The sequence below is a fragment of the Pezoporus wallicus genome, unplaced genomic scaffold (assembly GCF_028554395.1).
Source record: "Pezoporus wallicus isolate ANWC-B61680 ecotype Strahan unplaced genomic scaffold, APGP_CSIRO_Pwel_v1 contig_7178, whole genome shotgun sequence".
NCBI classification, from domain to species: Eukaryota; Metazoa; Chordata; class Aves; order Psittaciformes; family Psittacidae; genus Pezoporus; species Pezoporus wallicus.
Window position 1 is genome coordinate 1095016 of NW_026636884.1, and position 17267 is coordinate 1112282.

General features: G+C 34.6%; 1 protein-coding gene across 1 annotated transcript in view; it reads left to right on the top strand.

Annotated features, from left to right (window-relative positions):
• LRBA (LPS responsive beige-like anchor protein) overlaps nt 1-17267 on the top strand; it is a 400308-nt gene that overhangs the window by 116544 nt on the left and 266497 nt on the right. Inside the window, exon 35 of the mRNA XM_057402038.1 lies at nt 11172-11236. Coding sequence (XP_057258021.1) covers nt 11172-11236 — 65 coding nt within the window. The remainder of the gene's footprint in view (nt 1-11171; nt 11237-17267) is intronic.

Genomic DNA, 17267 nt, shown 5'->3' on the forward strand with positions numbered 1-17267 from the left:
GTTAAGATGTGTGAACTAGTACTTTTGCTTTATCTCCTTGTATGTTTCCATAATTCTTACTCTAGGAGGATATTTTAAAGGTTTTCTCACTCCCCAGTTTGGAGATGAAATGTATGATGTGGGATTTTACGATGAGCATAAACTATGATGTGTTACATTTAGTGTGAGAAAGCAAGAAGAATATCTGTTGTGTTATACTTTTAATAAATGGGGTTGGTTTCTCTGCATGTTAGATATAATTGTCTAAGCGATAGAAATAACTTGTTTTACCTAGGTGTACTTTTGACCCACTGAAAAATGCCCACTGCGGTCTGCAGCCACTGTATTTTGAAGTATTTAGTAAAAGCAAACTGTATCAGCTGCAGCTGCAAACTGAGAAAAGTAGCGTGAAAGAACCAATGTTTTTTTTGTTTGTTTATACTACACACCTGTTTTCTGAAGAATAATCGTGAACTTTGTGGTTTTGAACAAAAATAAATTAAAAATTACATGTAAAGAAATTGGGATGAGTGCGATACGTAGAGGTGTGTAGAGAAGTACAAGTGGATAGGTATGGTAAAGCTATGATATTTTTCTGTGGACTGATACAAAGCATTGTTTCTTGTGACAGTATGCTTGGAGAAATCAACATGAATGGTAGACTGGATAGAGGAATGGGTAAAAGATAGGGTTTAAAACCACAAAGCCATTCTTGGAAATAGTTTGCCACACTGGAGTGGAGATGACCTTTCTTGAGGTCATCTTACTAAAATAGAATTGATGCCTACAGTTGAGTTTTGGAGGGGAAATGAGGATTTTCTCTGCCTGAAGTTTTTTTTTAATGCAATCTTTAGTGGCTGTTCTGTTGGCTTTTTGGATATGATAGGCTCTTACTAAGAAAAATTGCCTTATGAAATGAAAATTAGTTGAATTTGGTCAGGAATCTAGGACATATTGTTGGTGTGGGTTTTAATGGAACACATGTTCACTACAGCTAAAAATATTAGCCTTTAAAACTGTGTTGCTGAGAATTTCTATGATTGATGTATAAATTTTTATGTTTAGGGGTGAGAATGGATATCAAATATAAGTGTGAATCTTGGGGCTGTGATAGGGAAACAAGACAGCTTCATTTCCATTAATGTACAGTGCTTCAGATGTTCAAAACTAAGGGAAAATAATTTAGCTACGGAAGCAAGACTTTTCTGAAGAAAAAAGGCATCCTGTTGCTTCACCAGCACACTAGGACTTAAAAAAACACCACCATTTAAGGTGAGTTTTGTGCAGTGAGAGCGCACCCTGTGGCTTGGCAGTCTAGTCAGAAGGATGATACCATGCTGACTTTATAACTAGATCTTTGAACAATATTCTCATGGGTGGTAAATGCAAAACAAAGTAATATCAACTGGCACTTAATTCTGTGAGCTCCCTGCTGATGGGGCTCTGCACTGAAATGGAACTCTTCCTGACAGGAAGTCAGCCACGAAGTGTGGAGACCTCTGAAAATAAAGTGTGCTTTAATTTGACACCCTGCTGTTTTACAGCTAGTCTGTTTAATTTGAGACCATGGAAAGAGGTTTAGTGGAGGGGAGGGGTATGAGATTATGGAAAGTTCAGTGAGCAGCAGCGCTTGTCACTGACTTTATATTAATCATAAATATGTGAACATTTTTGTTCATATTAATAAACCAAATAATGTGTCTCTGTTTCCAACCAAAGCTGCTTAAGAAACACATGGTTTGGGGAGCAGTACTGTTTACTCATTTGTGTCAGGAGAAGCTTTGCATGGTAGTGCTGTTCAGTTTGTTGTTTAACCTTTAGTCTTATTTATACTTATCTGTATCTTTTTGTGTATCTCTGCAACTGGTAAAGCATCTGTCTTATTGAAGATGATGCACTAATCTTTCACTTGTTTAAATGAAAAAACTCATAATTCATATTATGCAGCAATCAATATGATGTTGAGGTACATGTCTGTTACGTGGTTATATCCTAGAGTCAAATTTGATTCAGAAGCATCGGCTGGAATTTATGAAGACATTTATTTCTATTTCTACTTAAACCAGAAGTGGTTATGTTCCTGCTTTTCTGGAAAATTTGCTTGGTGAGTGTGTTTGTGTGGGGAAGATTTGCAGTGAAAGGAGCAGAAAACTATTTTCATGTTTATTGTAGCAACGTCCAGGGGCAGATGACAATAGAACCCTGTGTTGCCTGGTGTCGTGTAACAATGGAATAATGGATACCCAGAATATTTTAATCTGAATGAAGATAACAGATGTAGGATGAGGAAGAGAATGTAGTATGCAAATGGAGTGTAATGGAAGAGACACATTTAGGTTTTCTGCTTTTTTTTTAGTTAAATAAAAAATAAAAAGTTGATTTAGCTTCCTTTTCTCTAAATCTTTTCTTAAAAGATCTGCATTAGGATAGGATTACCAAGGGAATGATAAGGGGCAGATTTGGACATTCTGTCTTTAAAGTGAAGATATAGGATTGGTTTATGTACTTTGGTTTCATTCCCTCAAAGGTACAGTGATAGCAGGAATCTTGTTCATAGTTTGCATGCATTCATTATGAGAGTTTAAATTGAAACAAAGCTACATTTGGGTAAAAGGGTAATACAAAGGGGCTTTTAGTTCCATAACTGTATTTGCTGTGTATATTGTTGAGTTTTTATTCAGTTTATTTAATCAGACATTGAGCAGGAAGGCTTCTCCTGTTTAGTGATGGTAATGATGAATGTTGCTATCAGTGGAATCAGTCTATCACTATTAGTGCAACTGTGCAACAAGGAGCATGCTGTGATTTTCTTGTCCTTATAATTAGTAGTCTAGTAGTCTACCTTTGAAGATAGTTTTTTCCATGCAGTGGTTTTACAAAAACTCAAATTAGAATCGCAGTTAAACAAAAAAGCACTGAAGTTGAGGCAGTTGCTTTATAATCCTGCTGTTCCTCAGTTTGTTTTTCTTTCTGCATAAAAATGATGCTGGCACTGCAACTTGATTATTTGGATCTCTTCCCTTTGTTCTTCTTATGTTGTCCCTTTTCCTCACTTCTGTTTTTCTGACTCATCTCTTTTGACTTTTAGTTTCTTGCTTCCCATGGCTGCATATTTACAGAACTGCTTGGTATTTTGGTTTCTTAATTCATGTTTAAGATTTCTGTTCCTGTTCTTCCTGAAGCTACTGTCTTTCATGTCAGCATTGAAAATAGGCGATGGTTAAAGAACCTGAAGAGGAAGCTGTGGTGGAAAAGGTTTGCTGCTAGATGAACTCAAACCTGACCCCTAATTTCGTTTCATGAGGAGTCATGGCAACAGCCTGCCAGTGGGAGACAGAAGGGGAGAGGCTGCTCAAGCAAATTGCTTCCTCCATCAGGACCTGAAATCAGTGATCCACTCATTCAGTTTTTCCCTATTCTACAGTTTGTGGCTGTATTGGGACTGTAAATGAACTGGCTTTACTGGGATTGTAAATGAACTGGAGTTTAACATAAATTTATCTGTTTCATCTTAATCTGATATTGGTTCTAGGGGCAAAATTTTATTTGTCAGGTCGTGAGTTAAAACTCTATAAAAGGCATGTAATGAATGTTTTTCATATATGTGTTCATACTTTTTTGATACTGGATAAAATGTTTGATTTCTATGCAGCTCTTATGCTGTGCTTGTTATTACTGATAGCATTTTATTTATGCAGTGAGTGATATTTTCATAATTTTATATGACCTTTCAGATTGCAGACAGTTATATTTTCATATTTTACATGAACTTTTGGATTATGTGATTTTAGTTTTCTTTTATTACTAAAATCCTGTTTTAAGGAAATTTATATTACTATAAAATATGACAACTGTAGCCTCTGTCGAGATTTTCTGGCTGTGTGTAGTTGTTGAAGACTGTATGTGCTGTAACGTTTTACATAGCGTATCTTTCATAATACTGTGTGGTTTAGGATAGATTTGCGTAGTTTGTGCAGAAGACAGTAGTTGTCTCAGAGTAATCTTATGACATAAGTCATTGACAAGCTGACGTTTTTTTATTTAGTATTTTACTGAACTATGTAGTACTGAAGTATGCAAACTACTCCAGCTCTATGTGCATATGATTTGTTTTCAGAATCTATAAAAACTTATTGTGACTTGAACTCAAACTTTTAGGCATTGAAATTAAACTCTCATTAAAAGGTAGTTTTAGGCATTTACCACTAACAACATAATACTAGTTTATAGGAAGCTCTGTTTACATGGAATATCCCAAATGGTTAAACAGCAGGGGAGTCTTCTGCTTTTAGTTAAAAACCTGCTGTTTCTGTGTGGCTTATTTACTGCTTCTTTAATTCTTAATGTAGTGTGCTGTGGAATTGAGCATGCAAAAGTCAGTAAAGAATTCTGTTTTCTGCATCTAAGGTTATTACTTGCTGTACAATAATAAAGGCACTATTTTATTGGGTTAGTTGTAATTAACTTCAGCACTAGGCATTGATATAAATCATTCCTAATCTGTTTTCTTTACATTTTCATTCTTTTAAACTAGTGTAACATAGCTTCTTTCTGTCGTCCTTTTACATAAGGACTAGGGTCGTAATTGCTTTTTTTGAATTAGGCTGTCGGAAGGTAATGTGCATGTTGATCCAAGAATTGATTAAGGAACACTAATGAATTTCATATAGCACTTTTAAAAGATTTGTAATAAATACTGTGTAATAAATACTCTATAGCAGTGATCTGTTAGACCGTTAGAATTCAATAGAGTGTTGTCCTGCAGTGCAGCTGAAAAAGTATTTCAGTATAAGAGACTTTGATTCTGTTTGATAGCTAAAATGGTAAACAATTTTGTGGTTATGAATAAAAAAATCATATTCCTACTCTTCCCCAGAGTATATTTTATGAAAGTAGCTATCGTTGTTATAATCTTTGTTTCTGTGTTTTATCAGAGGAAAAATACTGAAACGCTTTTGGTTTTAATTTTTTTCTGCTCATTCTTGGTGTTTGATACCAACTGGGCCATGTGCCTTTTATCAATACACTTGTGTACTGCAGCATTTTCAGTTACTGGTTAACAGCATAGGTTGTAAACAAGAATGCTATGTGTTCTTTTCAGGCAGTTTTGCAATGCTGAGCATGTGTTTTTCTTGACTTTCTTGTCCTTTTCAGGGGTACGTAATCACACACGCATAATCTCAGCCCAGCTTTACAGTTCATTATTTAGTTTGATGTGAGTGTGTTTGGAATATTTTCCTTCAACAGCATGCTTGGTGTTATATCTCCACTTGAGAAACTATCTCATCTAGTTAATTTTTACACAACTTTCTCCTAGAAGACTCATTAAAATTTTTAATGCAAAGACTTTGGTTGTGTACTGTCACTAGCTGATTTTTTTGAAAAAAAAGCAATGTCATTTTAATGGAATGCCAGCAGTAAATACTTTTTATTGTAACTGAGTGTGTTTGATAGTTTTAAAGTCTTATAAAAATAATTAGCTCTTTTATATAGTTCTAATGGCAGCCTTGAAAGTTTCCCCTGGAGCAGTCTCTAATGAACAGGCCTTGATTTTTCCAGTTGGGCTTTTAGATTCCCTGAGGACTTGACTTCAGACCTTGAGGGGCAGCAGCTGCCATTTGTCTTAAGACTGGAGTTGCCAAACAGACAGACCCATGTATTAATAGGGCACATTTGTATAGCTTGAGTATGTGGAACCCCGATAGAGGCCTAATGATGATCATCTGGTGAGAGCTTGTAGCTGGCTAGGGTTAGAGTAACTTTTATCACCCCTACTGAAATCAAACCCTCTGTATTGATTAGTGATATAGCTTGACTTGTTACATACATGCCATGTTGAAGCTTTCATAGACAAGCCATTGTTTAGTGTGGAATAGTATCCATTCTTGAAATTTCAATAAATTCAAACTTGTTTTAAGTTTTTCCCTGACAAGATGTTCTAAATTTTTTAGGATAGTAGTAAATATTTTTGTAAGCTTTCTTTGTGTCGAGATTCAGCAACAGTGGTGTTCTTCTGTAGAGAAAGAACCATGTTTATAATTATTGAAATTATTTTTTTCTCAGTCAGTTTCTAATTGTTCTTCCATTATTGATTTATGGTTTTAAAATTTTATTTTAATATCCAAGTATGACTGTATATATACTAAATAACATTGTCTCCAAATGTGTTTTTATGTTACTCGTATATTAAAATATCGCATCCTTGCAAATTTTTTGTTTCGTATACACTTATCCTGAGCTAATTTTGATATTAAATTGCTGCATTGTGTTTCTAGACATTATTTCCCATAATTCCATGTTGATTTTATTTTTTTTCAATGGAGCTTTGTAGAATAAAATAAGCGTGATTCAATTCTTTAAAAGGAATTTATGTTTGCAGAGATTCTAGTTAACATGCAGCCTAACCTGTTTTTTGTTGTGGTTTGTTATTATTTTTTTTTTTAATTATTAAGAACTCAGCTGAGATATAATCTACTTTTCACTAGATGTTCATTCAAGCCTGTAGTGGATGTGGTGCTGAGAGAGTGCTGACACCAAGTGCAAACACTGCTGAAAAGTTCTTGATAGTTTACTTTAGGCACTTAAAGATTAGTATATCTCTCTATGAACAAGTTTTTCATGCAGATTTGACCTTTACTCTAGGACATAATATGTCTCTTAGTCATATGTTAACACGTTTTCCCACCGTGCTCCTTCATGCTTCATTCATAGTTGTCAGTACCAAAAGTCATCCTTTTCCTTTGTTTCATAACCAAAATAAATTATTAAAATTCCACCAGCTTTATGGGAAGGATGGATTAGCAAAGACCTGGCTCTTTTTTGCTTGCTTATGAATGTGTATTTCAACTGATAGATATATTTCTTAATTGGGGAATATATTGACCTTGTTAGGATATTTTTTTTAACTTTCAGACAAAAATGAATTCCTAAGGATCATGCATGTGTATGTATATATGAATGAAAGTAGCAATGCAGTTGCCTGCAATTGAAAATAAAGCCATTTTCCTCTATTGGAAATGTTTTAAATATTCTGTTAAAGATCCGCATTTAATTGTTTAGCTATCAGACCAATTGACAAATTAGTTTTGCAAATGCTTTTATATAGCTTGAAGGCTACATATTTTGTGTTGTTTGAAATATGGAAATATTTTTTTCCTAGAAAGGTACAAGTGAGGAGGTATATATCCATTTGTTGCCTACAGGCAAGCACTTCAGATAACAAACCAACAAAAATGTTTACCAGCAAAATTTTCTTTGCATTTTTTTGAGTGACTAGAGTTTAGGAATGGTTGTATTGGATTAGGTAATAGACACAAAGAGATGCTGAAGAGGAGTAAGACAAGCCTGTATGATAACCTTCCACTTTCAGCTATATTCAGTTTGGGGTGTTTTATGAATTGGATGTAGTTTCTGTGTTATTTAGTCAGTATCAGTGTATTTTCCTTCCATGTACATATGCAGGCTCCTCTTGATCCTGTTGAACTTTTAGTCACCACAGCATCCTTTGGTGTGATAGATTTCACTAATGTGTAACGCACTGCATAAAGAACCACCTGCATTTCTTTGATTTAAAGCTGTCTCCTGTGAACTCCTGCTTATAGAAAAGGCTTTTGGGCAGGCCTGTTCTGGTAAATAAGAAGCTCCTGAAGTATTGAATCTGAACAAGGATATTCAGAATGAGTAGGGAGCCAACAACAAATGGAGGAAGATGATTGATCAGTAGAATTGACACTGGTAAATTCAACTTCAATGTAGAATTTTTCAAGAACATTTATCTGATGATGCCTTATGATTAGAGATATACCTAGTTTTTAAGAAAGGAAAATGGAAAATCACGTAGTACAGAAGACTTTTCAATGCATTTGAAGACCAAGATAACTACACATGTATATGTACCTGAAAGGAAATAAAATGGGATATAGAATTCCTAAAGATTGTTTTGCTAGGTTAATCTCATTGTTGGTTATGATCTCATGCATGTTGTGGTCTTTGGACAAAATGTATTTCCTACACAAAGAAAATGGAGTAATTTATGAGTTTTATTAGAGTATTTGGTACTGTCATGCGATTGATGATTAGTTAGAATTAATGAAATAAACTCAACTCAAATGGGACAGCAGTAGGGCATGATATAACCTTGAGGGAGATCATTAGTTTCTGAAAGAAGGGGTTTTTAAGACCAGTACTGTTTAATGTTTGCATTTGATGAGTCTTGGGCACTCAGTAAGAATGTGTTAATGAAACTTGTTGATATGAAATTGGTGCTATAGAGAACTGGTATATAATTTTGGTTATGGCAGAATTGTGCTGTAGCTACAGGAAATGTAATGTGTTATTAAATACCAAATTATAATTCATATGAGATTTGAAGGACAGTTGCAGAAAAGGATATAGTACTGGCATTTTATCTAAAGTACTTGCAGAGGTGTTTACAGATTCCATTAAGGAAGTATGTGAAACAATAAAGAGCGAGGAAATTTCCATATCAGACATAGTATTAGAATAAAATGTGATTTCTTATTTGTCTCCTTGTAATGGCTGGTTTTTGTTATAGTTATTTGTGAATAGTGTTCAGACCTTCCAGGTTTTTTTTTCATGCTTCAATGTTGAGTGTACACTGACCGAAAGCATTAAAAGTAGGTTATGTCTCTGTTACTAAACATTTGTATCTGTAGGAAATGATGGTCAATTAAGTACAGCTTAGAACAGGTATGAAAATATTGACTTTGTTGATCTTCCCTTACAGCCCTTCCTTAGGAAAGTGCTGAAGTGTGTTTTGTAGTTATTTAGTTGCATTAGTGGTTGAGTTTGAAGCTTTTAACGTGTTTTTTCCCTGATACCTTAGGGAGATGGATAACTAAGATGTTGATATAATAATGCAATATGCATACTGAGTGTAATTGTTTGAGAGAGAACATGTACTGTGGGGAAATATTGAATGGATCATGAAAGATGATGACCATTAGTCTTTTCTTTCAACTATTTAAAATTAGCTTTAGGGTGTGTTCAGCTGTGATTTATGAAATTGTTTAGACTAACGCGTCCTTTGATGATGTCTGATATGGAGAAAAATGCTGAAAAGTATCATGATAAATGCACTTTCTTTTCACTTTTGGCAACCTCCATCTTCACCAATTAGATTTTCACGTATTGTAATGAGCTCTTTAAAAAAGAACAGAGCAACAGATGGACAATGTCATAAATGGAAAAAATTATTTTGCTTTGCTTGAGCTTTTGCCCATTTAAACTAACAGAATAGTGTCAATTATCATATGAAGATACGAAAATATCATCTTTACAGCTTTATATTACATTTAAAAAACTTACATGGATTAGTTGCATATGCTATTTTGTTTGGAAAATTATCAGCTAAAAGGCTTTTATTAAAAAAAAGAATAAATGCTTAACGCTATTTCAGACAGCTTACAGACTAACATGAAGCCGTGTAAGCTATAATAAGGCAATAGAGAAAAACTGGGAGAAGGATAGTGGGAGAAATACTAAGAAGATCGTACAATATAATATGTTACAGTAAAGACCACTGATGCTATGTTATGTGACCTCAAAAAAACCTCACAAACGCCACAAAACCCCATATATGATAATATGTAAATGGAACTTAGCTGGTGCTTAGCATGGTGCTTGCTTATGAATGCATATAAAGTAGTTATATAAAAAGTAATTAAATACATTTATAATTCATAATGAATAATAAATCACAAATTCCAGTTATTCTACTCTTAATTCTGACTACTTGAAAATCATTGCAACTAAAAAGTGACAGAAGAATAAATAGGGCCTGGAACATGTCAAGTGATAAGAGTTACAATCTCTCCACTGTATTTGAAATCTGGAAATCTCTTTTTGTTTGTTTGTGTTTTTTTTCGGGGGAAGGGCTTGAGGGGCAGGATTTAAACTGCAAAGAAACAACATTGTTCTAGTGGCTTTTGTGTATATCTTATCAAACCTTTGTGTCACTGACTGAGAGGTAATTCTGTGTCACTGAGATGCAAAAAATGTACTCTAACAGTGGGTATTAAAACCTCCTATATTCAGCAGATATTAAGCAAATCTGAAATTTGTGCAAGAGAATTTAGTTTTGCCTTTTTTTCCATGTTCTGGAGCTGGTGAGATTTTGGATAAGAACCGCAGTGATAGAAGTAGTGATGTGAATAATCATTAGGATTATTATTTCATACAACACAGACTGAAAAAAGATCAAAGAAGCTGACGTAGAAAAGCATATGAAACTTTGAACAATCTGTTTGCTGCAGTATCTGTCTTTTGTAGTAGTTTAGAAAATTGGTAGAGGTTAAACCAAGAGTTGCATTTGCCCTGTTCTATGCAAATGCCTCTACATTTCCTGCAAAATAAAAGGTTCACGTACTTACTACCCTAAATTTTAGCTCTGTCAACTTGTTCCTATTGAGTTTAGAATTAAAAAATCTTCTTGGTATTTGTGTTAACCAGTTCTGTTTTTTCCTCAGTTTTCATATCAGGGAAGCAAGCCCCAGTGATAGGTCATCCGTGTTGGTTTCTTTCTTGAGGCCAGGCAAAACCTGCCTACATGTATGAGGTTTACAATTTTACTGAAATTCAGGAGTCAGTTGAATGTAAGAAATGTGCAGTGCTCTTGTGTCTGACATTGCCATTTCTTCAGTGTGTTAAAAATGTGTTAAAAGTTGTTTTGAAATTTACTAGGTGTTAATGATGAATATTTGGGTTATTAACAGATTGTTTTGAATAGAGATGACTCCATGATGCTGAGATGAGGATTATTATCAGCATATATGTTAACCAGACTTTAAACTGTAAGAAAAAATTGTGTATAAAGAGTGAGCCTTACTTTAACATGAAACAGTTTGTTTCTGGCATTATCAAAGTTCAATAAGGCAAAAAGCAATCAGAATTACTACATAACACAGCAAAAGAAAATGATGCAGTTGTTTGTGGGATATTCTTGTATTTTCTTCTCCCCTCCACAGAATATGATTTTGAGTAAATGATACAGTTCTGGTTCTTCATGCTGGCAATGTTTCCTTCCTGATTAGCACACAATTCATGCCTTGTACATTTACTGATGGTGGTGTAAATTGCTAAGATTGAAAAAGAAAGTGTGTAACTTTGTAGTTGAAAATGTTTTTTCTTAGTTTTGTTTTTATACAACCAGTTTTCTCTTGTGTTTTTCTCAGGAGTGGCAGAACTCTATACAAAAGAATGCTGGCCTTGCCTTTATTGAGCTTGTCAATGAAGGAAGGTAAGTCACGATATTTGAAAACACCTCTGTGTTAGCCTCCAAGAAGTTGTGTGGCTTGAAATATTCGTAAGAGCTTTTCTTATGTCTTTTTGTGTTGTTTTATTAGAGTTTTACAAGCATGATTTCACTTTCTTTAGGACTTCGGTTCAGTTCTAATACTGACTATGGGATTTTGTAGAATCTGAATGCTCTATAGTTTCATTAAAGATTTCACTTGTCAGTGTGTCGTGGATTTGCTTTTTCCTGTCCTTGTGCAATGGTTAACATTGAAACTGTCATTTGTATTCAGCTAATCTCTTCAGGAAGGGAGTTGATATTTGGAAGACATTATAGCTAGGAACTGTACGATAAGCTTCTGTGTCAAAAATTAGATTCCTGTTTCCTCATTTATTTCCTATCTACTTCAAAATAGAAAGGGAGTCCCTTTAAGGAAAAAAAAAAATCTGTTAATATTACCAATTAGTTTAATGTTCTGTCCGTAACTATATATGTATATTACTGGAATGTATAGAAAATGACAGAGGAGGTGATGAGGCCATGCTCTTTGACTTGTAGTGACTATTCAGAACCATCAATATTTTCTTCGTTAGGAATCGATTGTTGAAGCACATTAAGAGCAATATTTACCTTTTCTAAAGGCTTTTTTTTTTTTTTTTTTGAGATGTCTTAATGCATTAGCTAAGGAGTATTATAAGAAATGCCATTTATCTAAACCTAAATTCTGTTACTGAGTAACTTGACCTAGTAAGAATCCCAATAGAAAATAAATTTTACGGGGTTAGGACAGCTACTGAGTTAAAATCAAAGTAATTTATCACATAAATTAAAATGCTACATAAGTTTTGGTTTGGGTTTGTTGGGTTTTTTTTTTTTTCCGTTGTAGGTGTAGGGGAAAATGGCTATTTCAGATTTTTTTTCTTTCAAAATGTGTGAATGTTCTCAAGATGGCTAAAAATAACGGCCATTTTAATGGTCATATTTCAGTTTATGATGAGGGAAACACCACTCTGAGGGAGGAAAAACATTTTGCTACTAGTCTTGATCCCAAGGGCCAAGGTAAAGTAACAAGGGTGTTCAGTTACAGTGTTAAGATCTAGCCTGTAGTTGTTTCCTATTATGTGAGGCTGACCTGTCCTGACCTTCCTTACAAAGTGCCTGCTATAAATTTGCCTCTTGATTAATGTTTTATTAGCATAGATAACATAGAGATCCCACACACATGTAAACCACAATGTATGGTTCATCTGTGTAAGATGATTATCATGAACAAATCAGTTTCTGAGACTGAGTTGTAAGTAGCAGTTGCCTAACAGTTATTCAGCTTGTTCAGGTCAAGCTTTCAGAGAGCATTCTATCAGTAAAGTGTTTGGAATTGACTATTTTCTTTTTAAAAATCTGCAATGCCCATCACAGACTGATGGAATCGCTCCCCCACCTCCATAAACAACATCAATAACTTACAGTCTAGCCTTAGCAGAGTGGTTGTCTCAGGGACAAATGATCCCTTGAAGACTGAGATGTGTGGTTTTGGTTAGCAGAAAATATCTAAGTAATTGTTACTTCATTTCATTTCTGGCTCATAGCAGAGTTGTTTTTTAAAAAAATGGGAATATAACTTTCATTATGGGGGAGAGGAGGTTAATTTCTTAAAAATGGCTCCTTTTATCTTTCTCTATTTCCTTCCATTTCTGTTCATAGGAGCCTTTAAAGTTATTGCTGAATTGGTCATTGTGGTGCTTTGTGGCTTTTCAGCATTCACAAAAATGAAACTATTATCCCTTATATGACATGAACTTATATTCCAGAACTGCTCTTTTCTTCTCTTTATGCAGGTTCCACATATACTAACACTTACACTAAAACATTTGAGGCCTTGTATTTTACTGCATTTGCTATTGTATATTCAGTATTTTTGCCATAACATTATAATCTTAACTCCAAAAGCTGAAATGTTTTCATTAAAACTTAAAAATGAAAATAGCTGGATGATAATGATTTAGATGTAAACTGCATACTTTTATAATAAACTTGAATTTATAAATTGTTTCTGTAAGTACACAAGAAAAGAAGACAAGGTAGTTGCACAAAGGACAGAACTGATTTCAGCAATTAAGGGAGGATGTCTGTGGGGGTACCATGACATGTGGAGTGTTAAGATAAATAAAATAAAATTAAGGACTGGAAGAACTACCTAGAATTTCTGGAATCACAGAATTGCTGTTGTCTGCTGCCTTGTTGGAGAAAGTCTTGGTCATCCTATAACCCTTGTAAACCAGGGGTTTATTCCCAGAGTTTATTACTAGGTTTTTTTTTGACTAACCGTCCCAGGGGATATTCCAGTTTAAAGTGTGTTCTACTGTTTGTTTATCAGGCAAATAAGATGACTGAAAAATCTTTCACAAAGAGGTCTAGAAAAAGAGATCTAAATCTCCTTACACTTGCTTTCAAATGTATTTTTTACTTTTATTTGAAAGGTATGAATGTACCTCTCTCTCTCACAGCGGTTAAAAGTTTTATGTTTAGGCTTGCTGTGTTTTGGCTAGGATTCCCTGGACAGAAATATGTACAGAAAGTTTGCCTCTGGGACTCGTAAGATCTACAATGTGTGTGCTGCATTCAGAATGTTCTGAATTTCGTCATGTCCCCAGGTAACTAATGTGTTACACATACAGTTGCTTCCAGGCATTCCAGATGATTTTGGGTCCACTGCACATACAGAGCAGAATTGATTTGTCTGTGCCCAGTAAAATTTTGAATCTTGAACTGAAAAAAACCCCTCTAAATAGGAGAGAATATGAAAACGTGTATGTGAAAATACAGAACCACAAGCCTACCTAAACTGAAAAAACAGCTGAAATTTTGGAAGGCTGGGTTACAAGCATAGTGAAAACAAAGAAACAAAACCCACCACCACCCCTGAAGAAAAAAACAGCAATGAAACAAACCCCAAAACTAAAAACAAAGCCCTGTAGAAACACAGGAAGGTACAGAATGTAAACAAAAAGCTAAAGCAGCAGCTATTGGGAAATAACCTCTTTCTGTGCATGAAAAGAAATGTCAATTTCATTACATTGCTACATTGAACATTAATCTGTTTTTAATAAAAATGAATGAGTATTGTTCACTGTTATTGTAATGTCTGGGAACAGTATTAGTGCTCTTTGAAACCTTGTTAAAAAGGTGCCTGTACCCACTGCTGCTCTTATGTACGGAGACATCTGTGCAGCAGAAGTATAGATTGCAAAACATTTTCCTTAGCCCACTGAACTTCTGTCAGTCCTAATTTCAGTCTTTGTACTTACCTTTCACCTTTGGGTCCTCCCTTTAGAGTGGATGTTGTTTTGGAGCCTTGACCTGCTAGAGCTTTCTGGTGAGGGTCTTTGTTCACTGGAGCTGTTCTTTAGGTGTGATCTGGTTCATGGTCACGGCTGGTCCTCTCCTTTGAAGAATTCCGAGGTGTCCAGACAGACTCCATTTTTTCACCCTGGAACTAATTATGTTTCCTCTTTATGCAAGAGATGGCCAAGCTGTTCTTTCTGAACTGAAAAAAAAAAGAAGCTTTGTTTTACTTCCTTGTGTGTACAAACGTCTCTTTTGTTATACTCTTATTTCCTCTACTTGACTAGTTAGCAAACAACTCCTTTGCTCTCTGAAGGTTAAAACTCTCTCCTGTCACTTTGATTCATTAGCACACTTTAGTGTGAAGCATCTTTTATGCTAGACGTTGTTTTCTGTATCAGTCAGTGCACTAACAAACGTACTTGAGCTTGAGACTAGGCATGACAGTTATTATCCCCTTTGGGGTGATAATGGGTTTGGCATGGCAAGGGTTGAGGGATCAGTCTCCTAAGCATGTTGCAGCAATTACTCTTTCTTATTTTCAGTTGAAGAGACTCTTAAAGATGCTTAATTTTAATTTTCACAGGTATAGTTTTCTTGGTCATTCAAAGAACTAAGTACTGTGTTCTACACATGCGTTTTTATACATCTGTAAATGAGTATTCAAAATCTGGAAAGCAGTTGCTTTAAAAAACTGTCACCCAAAGTTTTGTTGAAAGATAACCTAATTAAACTAGCAGGTTACATGTATGATTTCCTCTGTTTTGCCTTTGCCCTTTCAAATACTTAACCAAAAAAGCCCAAGTAAAACTTAAGGATTCACAAGTGTATCCAGGAGAAGTAGAACTAATGTTTTTTTGTATCTTTCTCTCCCTCCTAGATTCTTTGTTGTCTAATGAGGAATGAAATCTAATCAAAATTCTCCTGCAATATCAGAGGTTTTTCCTCCTATATTGGATTTTCTGTTATGACTTTCAGTGCAGTTGAAAAGAGCTCCTTTGGTTTTATTTTTTTAAGGATGCTTGCAAGGATTTTTGTACTCTGGTGATTTAATACAAATTTTATATCTAATGTTTTTGAGAAACTGTAGCCTTTTATTGAAAAATAGAAAAATAAAAATTGTTGGAATTATCCAATGAATTCAAAAGTCACGGGGAGAACAAGGAAGGCAGACAACATGCAAATCTGATATACTTAGCAAGCAAAAATCCTACTAACCAACAAAATAAAGTTCCAAACCTCTCCAGAAATAACTGCATGTAAATGGTATTATTCTCCCAATCCATAACATCCAGTAGTATAAAATCTGGAATGCTGTAATCGTCTGTATTTCTATAGCATTTTTTTTACAAGGAACTGTGATAAAATTTCAACATATGTCACCTGCTGTTCCTTTTTGTTAATTGTATGTATTACTTTTGACTGGCCATAGATGCAAATATTTTTTAATATTAAAATAGTTGGCAATCAGACTAGTTGGACAGTTACTTGCACAGTTTTCTAATGGAAAATAGGCGACAGATGTAGGCTGCCCCATTCAGTTGTCTTTCATTTGTAATAGAGTGTGGTCACTCTAAAGGAATGAATTTTAAAGAATGTGTTGCCATAGGAGCAACTACTGTGATGAAAAATAGTTAGGAAAATACAGCTATTAATGAAAAAATGGATGGTAACTGACAGACTTATGCTTTATGCATAATTGACCAAAAAAGGCTCAGGATAAAAATGGTAGAGGTACTCACAGCCAAAGTAGAATTGATTACTACCAGTCCCGTTATTGCAGCCTCCTTGTCCTGAGATTCTGATGACATAGAACCTGGATCTAAGTTATGATTTGTAAGAGAAAAAAGTATTTTCCACATTTCCTTGCTGCTTATTTTTAGCAACCCATTCTGCTCAAGTGTAAAAGTGTTTTATAAAAGGGATTGTTGATGATTTAGTTTCTGAGTTTTTATGTTACTGTTTTAGTCTTATAGCAGAAGCAGCTTTGTTGATGTCTGAATTTTGAACTACAGAAAGTTATTAGGCTAGACTTTAAACAGCATTTAAAATGTGCTGAAAATTAGAAGTCGTAGCCTTTATGTGTTTCAGAAATGGGTAAGTGACTTGAGGTGGGGTTCTTGACACTGTACAACTTTTGTGTGTGCACACTAAGGTATGGTATGACATGCACAGCCATTTTTAAACCATTTTTTTATTTCATTGAGTTGCTTGATCATCTGTGCATGGATTAAAATTGCATCATTTCTGTGTAACTGGAAACATCTTTGCTGCAACTTAATGAGCAAACAGAAGCTTTTTGTGGAGGACTAAGTCTAAAAAGCTTACATTAATTGTTAATCATTATTATTGGAGATGCTAATAACTTTAGAGGATATGCATGTGACAAAGGTTGGTTTTGCTTGTGAGAGCATTGTTGAGTCAGTCAAAAGCAAAATCATGAAACACTTGAGTGCCTGGGAATTCCTTTTTTTTTATTTATTTTTTTTTTTATGTAGAAAGTTTTTAGTAGCATCTGCTTTCAAAACTAAGTTAATAGAAGAGTAACATGAAGGTATTATACCGCACCCTGTGTGTATGCTTGTATTGCACTATTGCTATCTCATAGAAGGTTTTCAGAAATCATATGGTGTACTGCCATGCGGTGTCTCTCAGAATGTGAGCACAACCTCAGGTCAGTTTTCACTAGGTC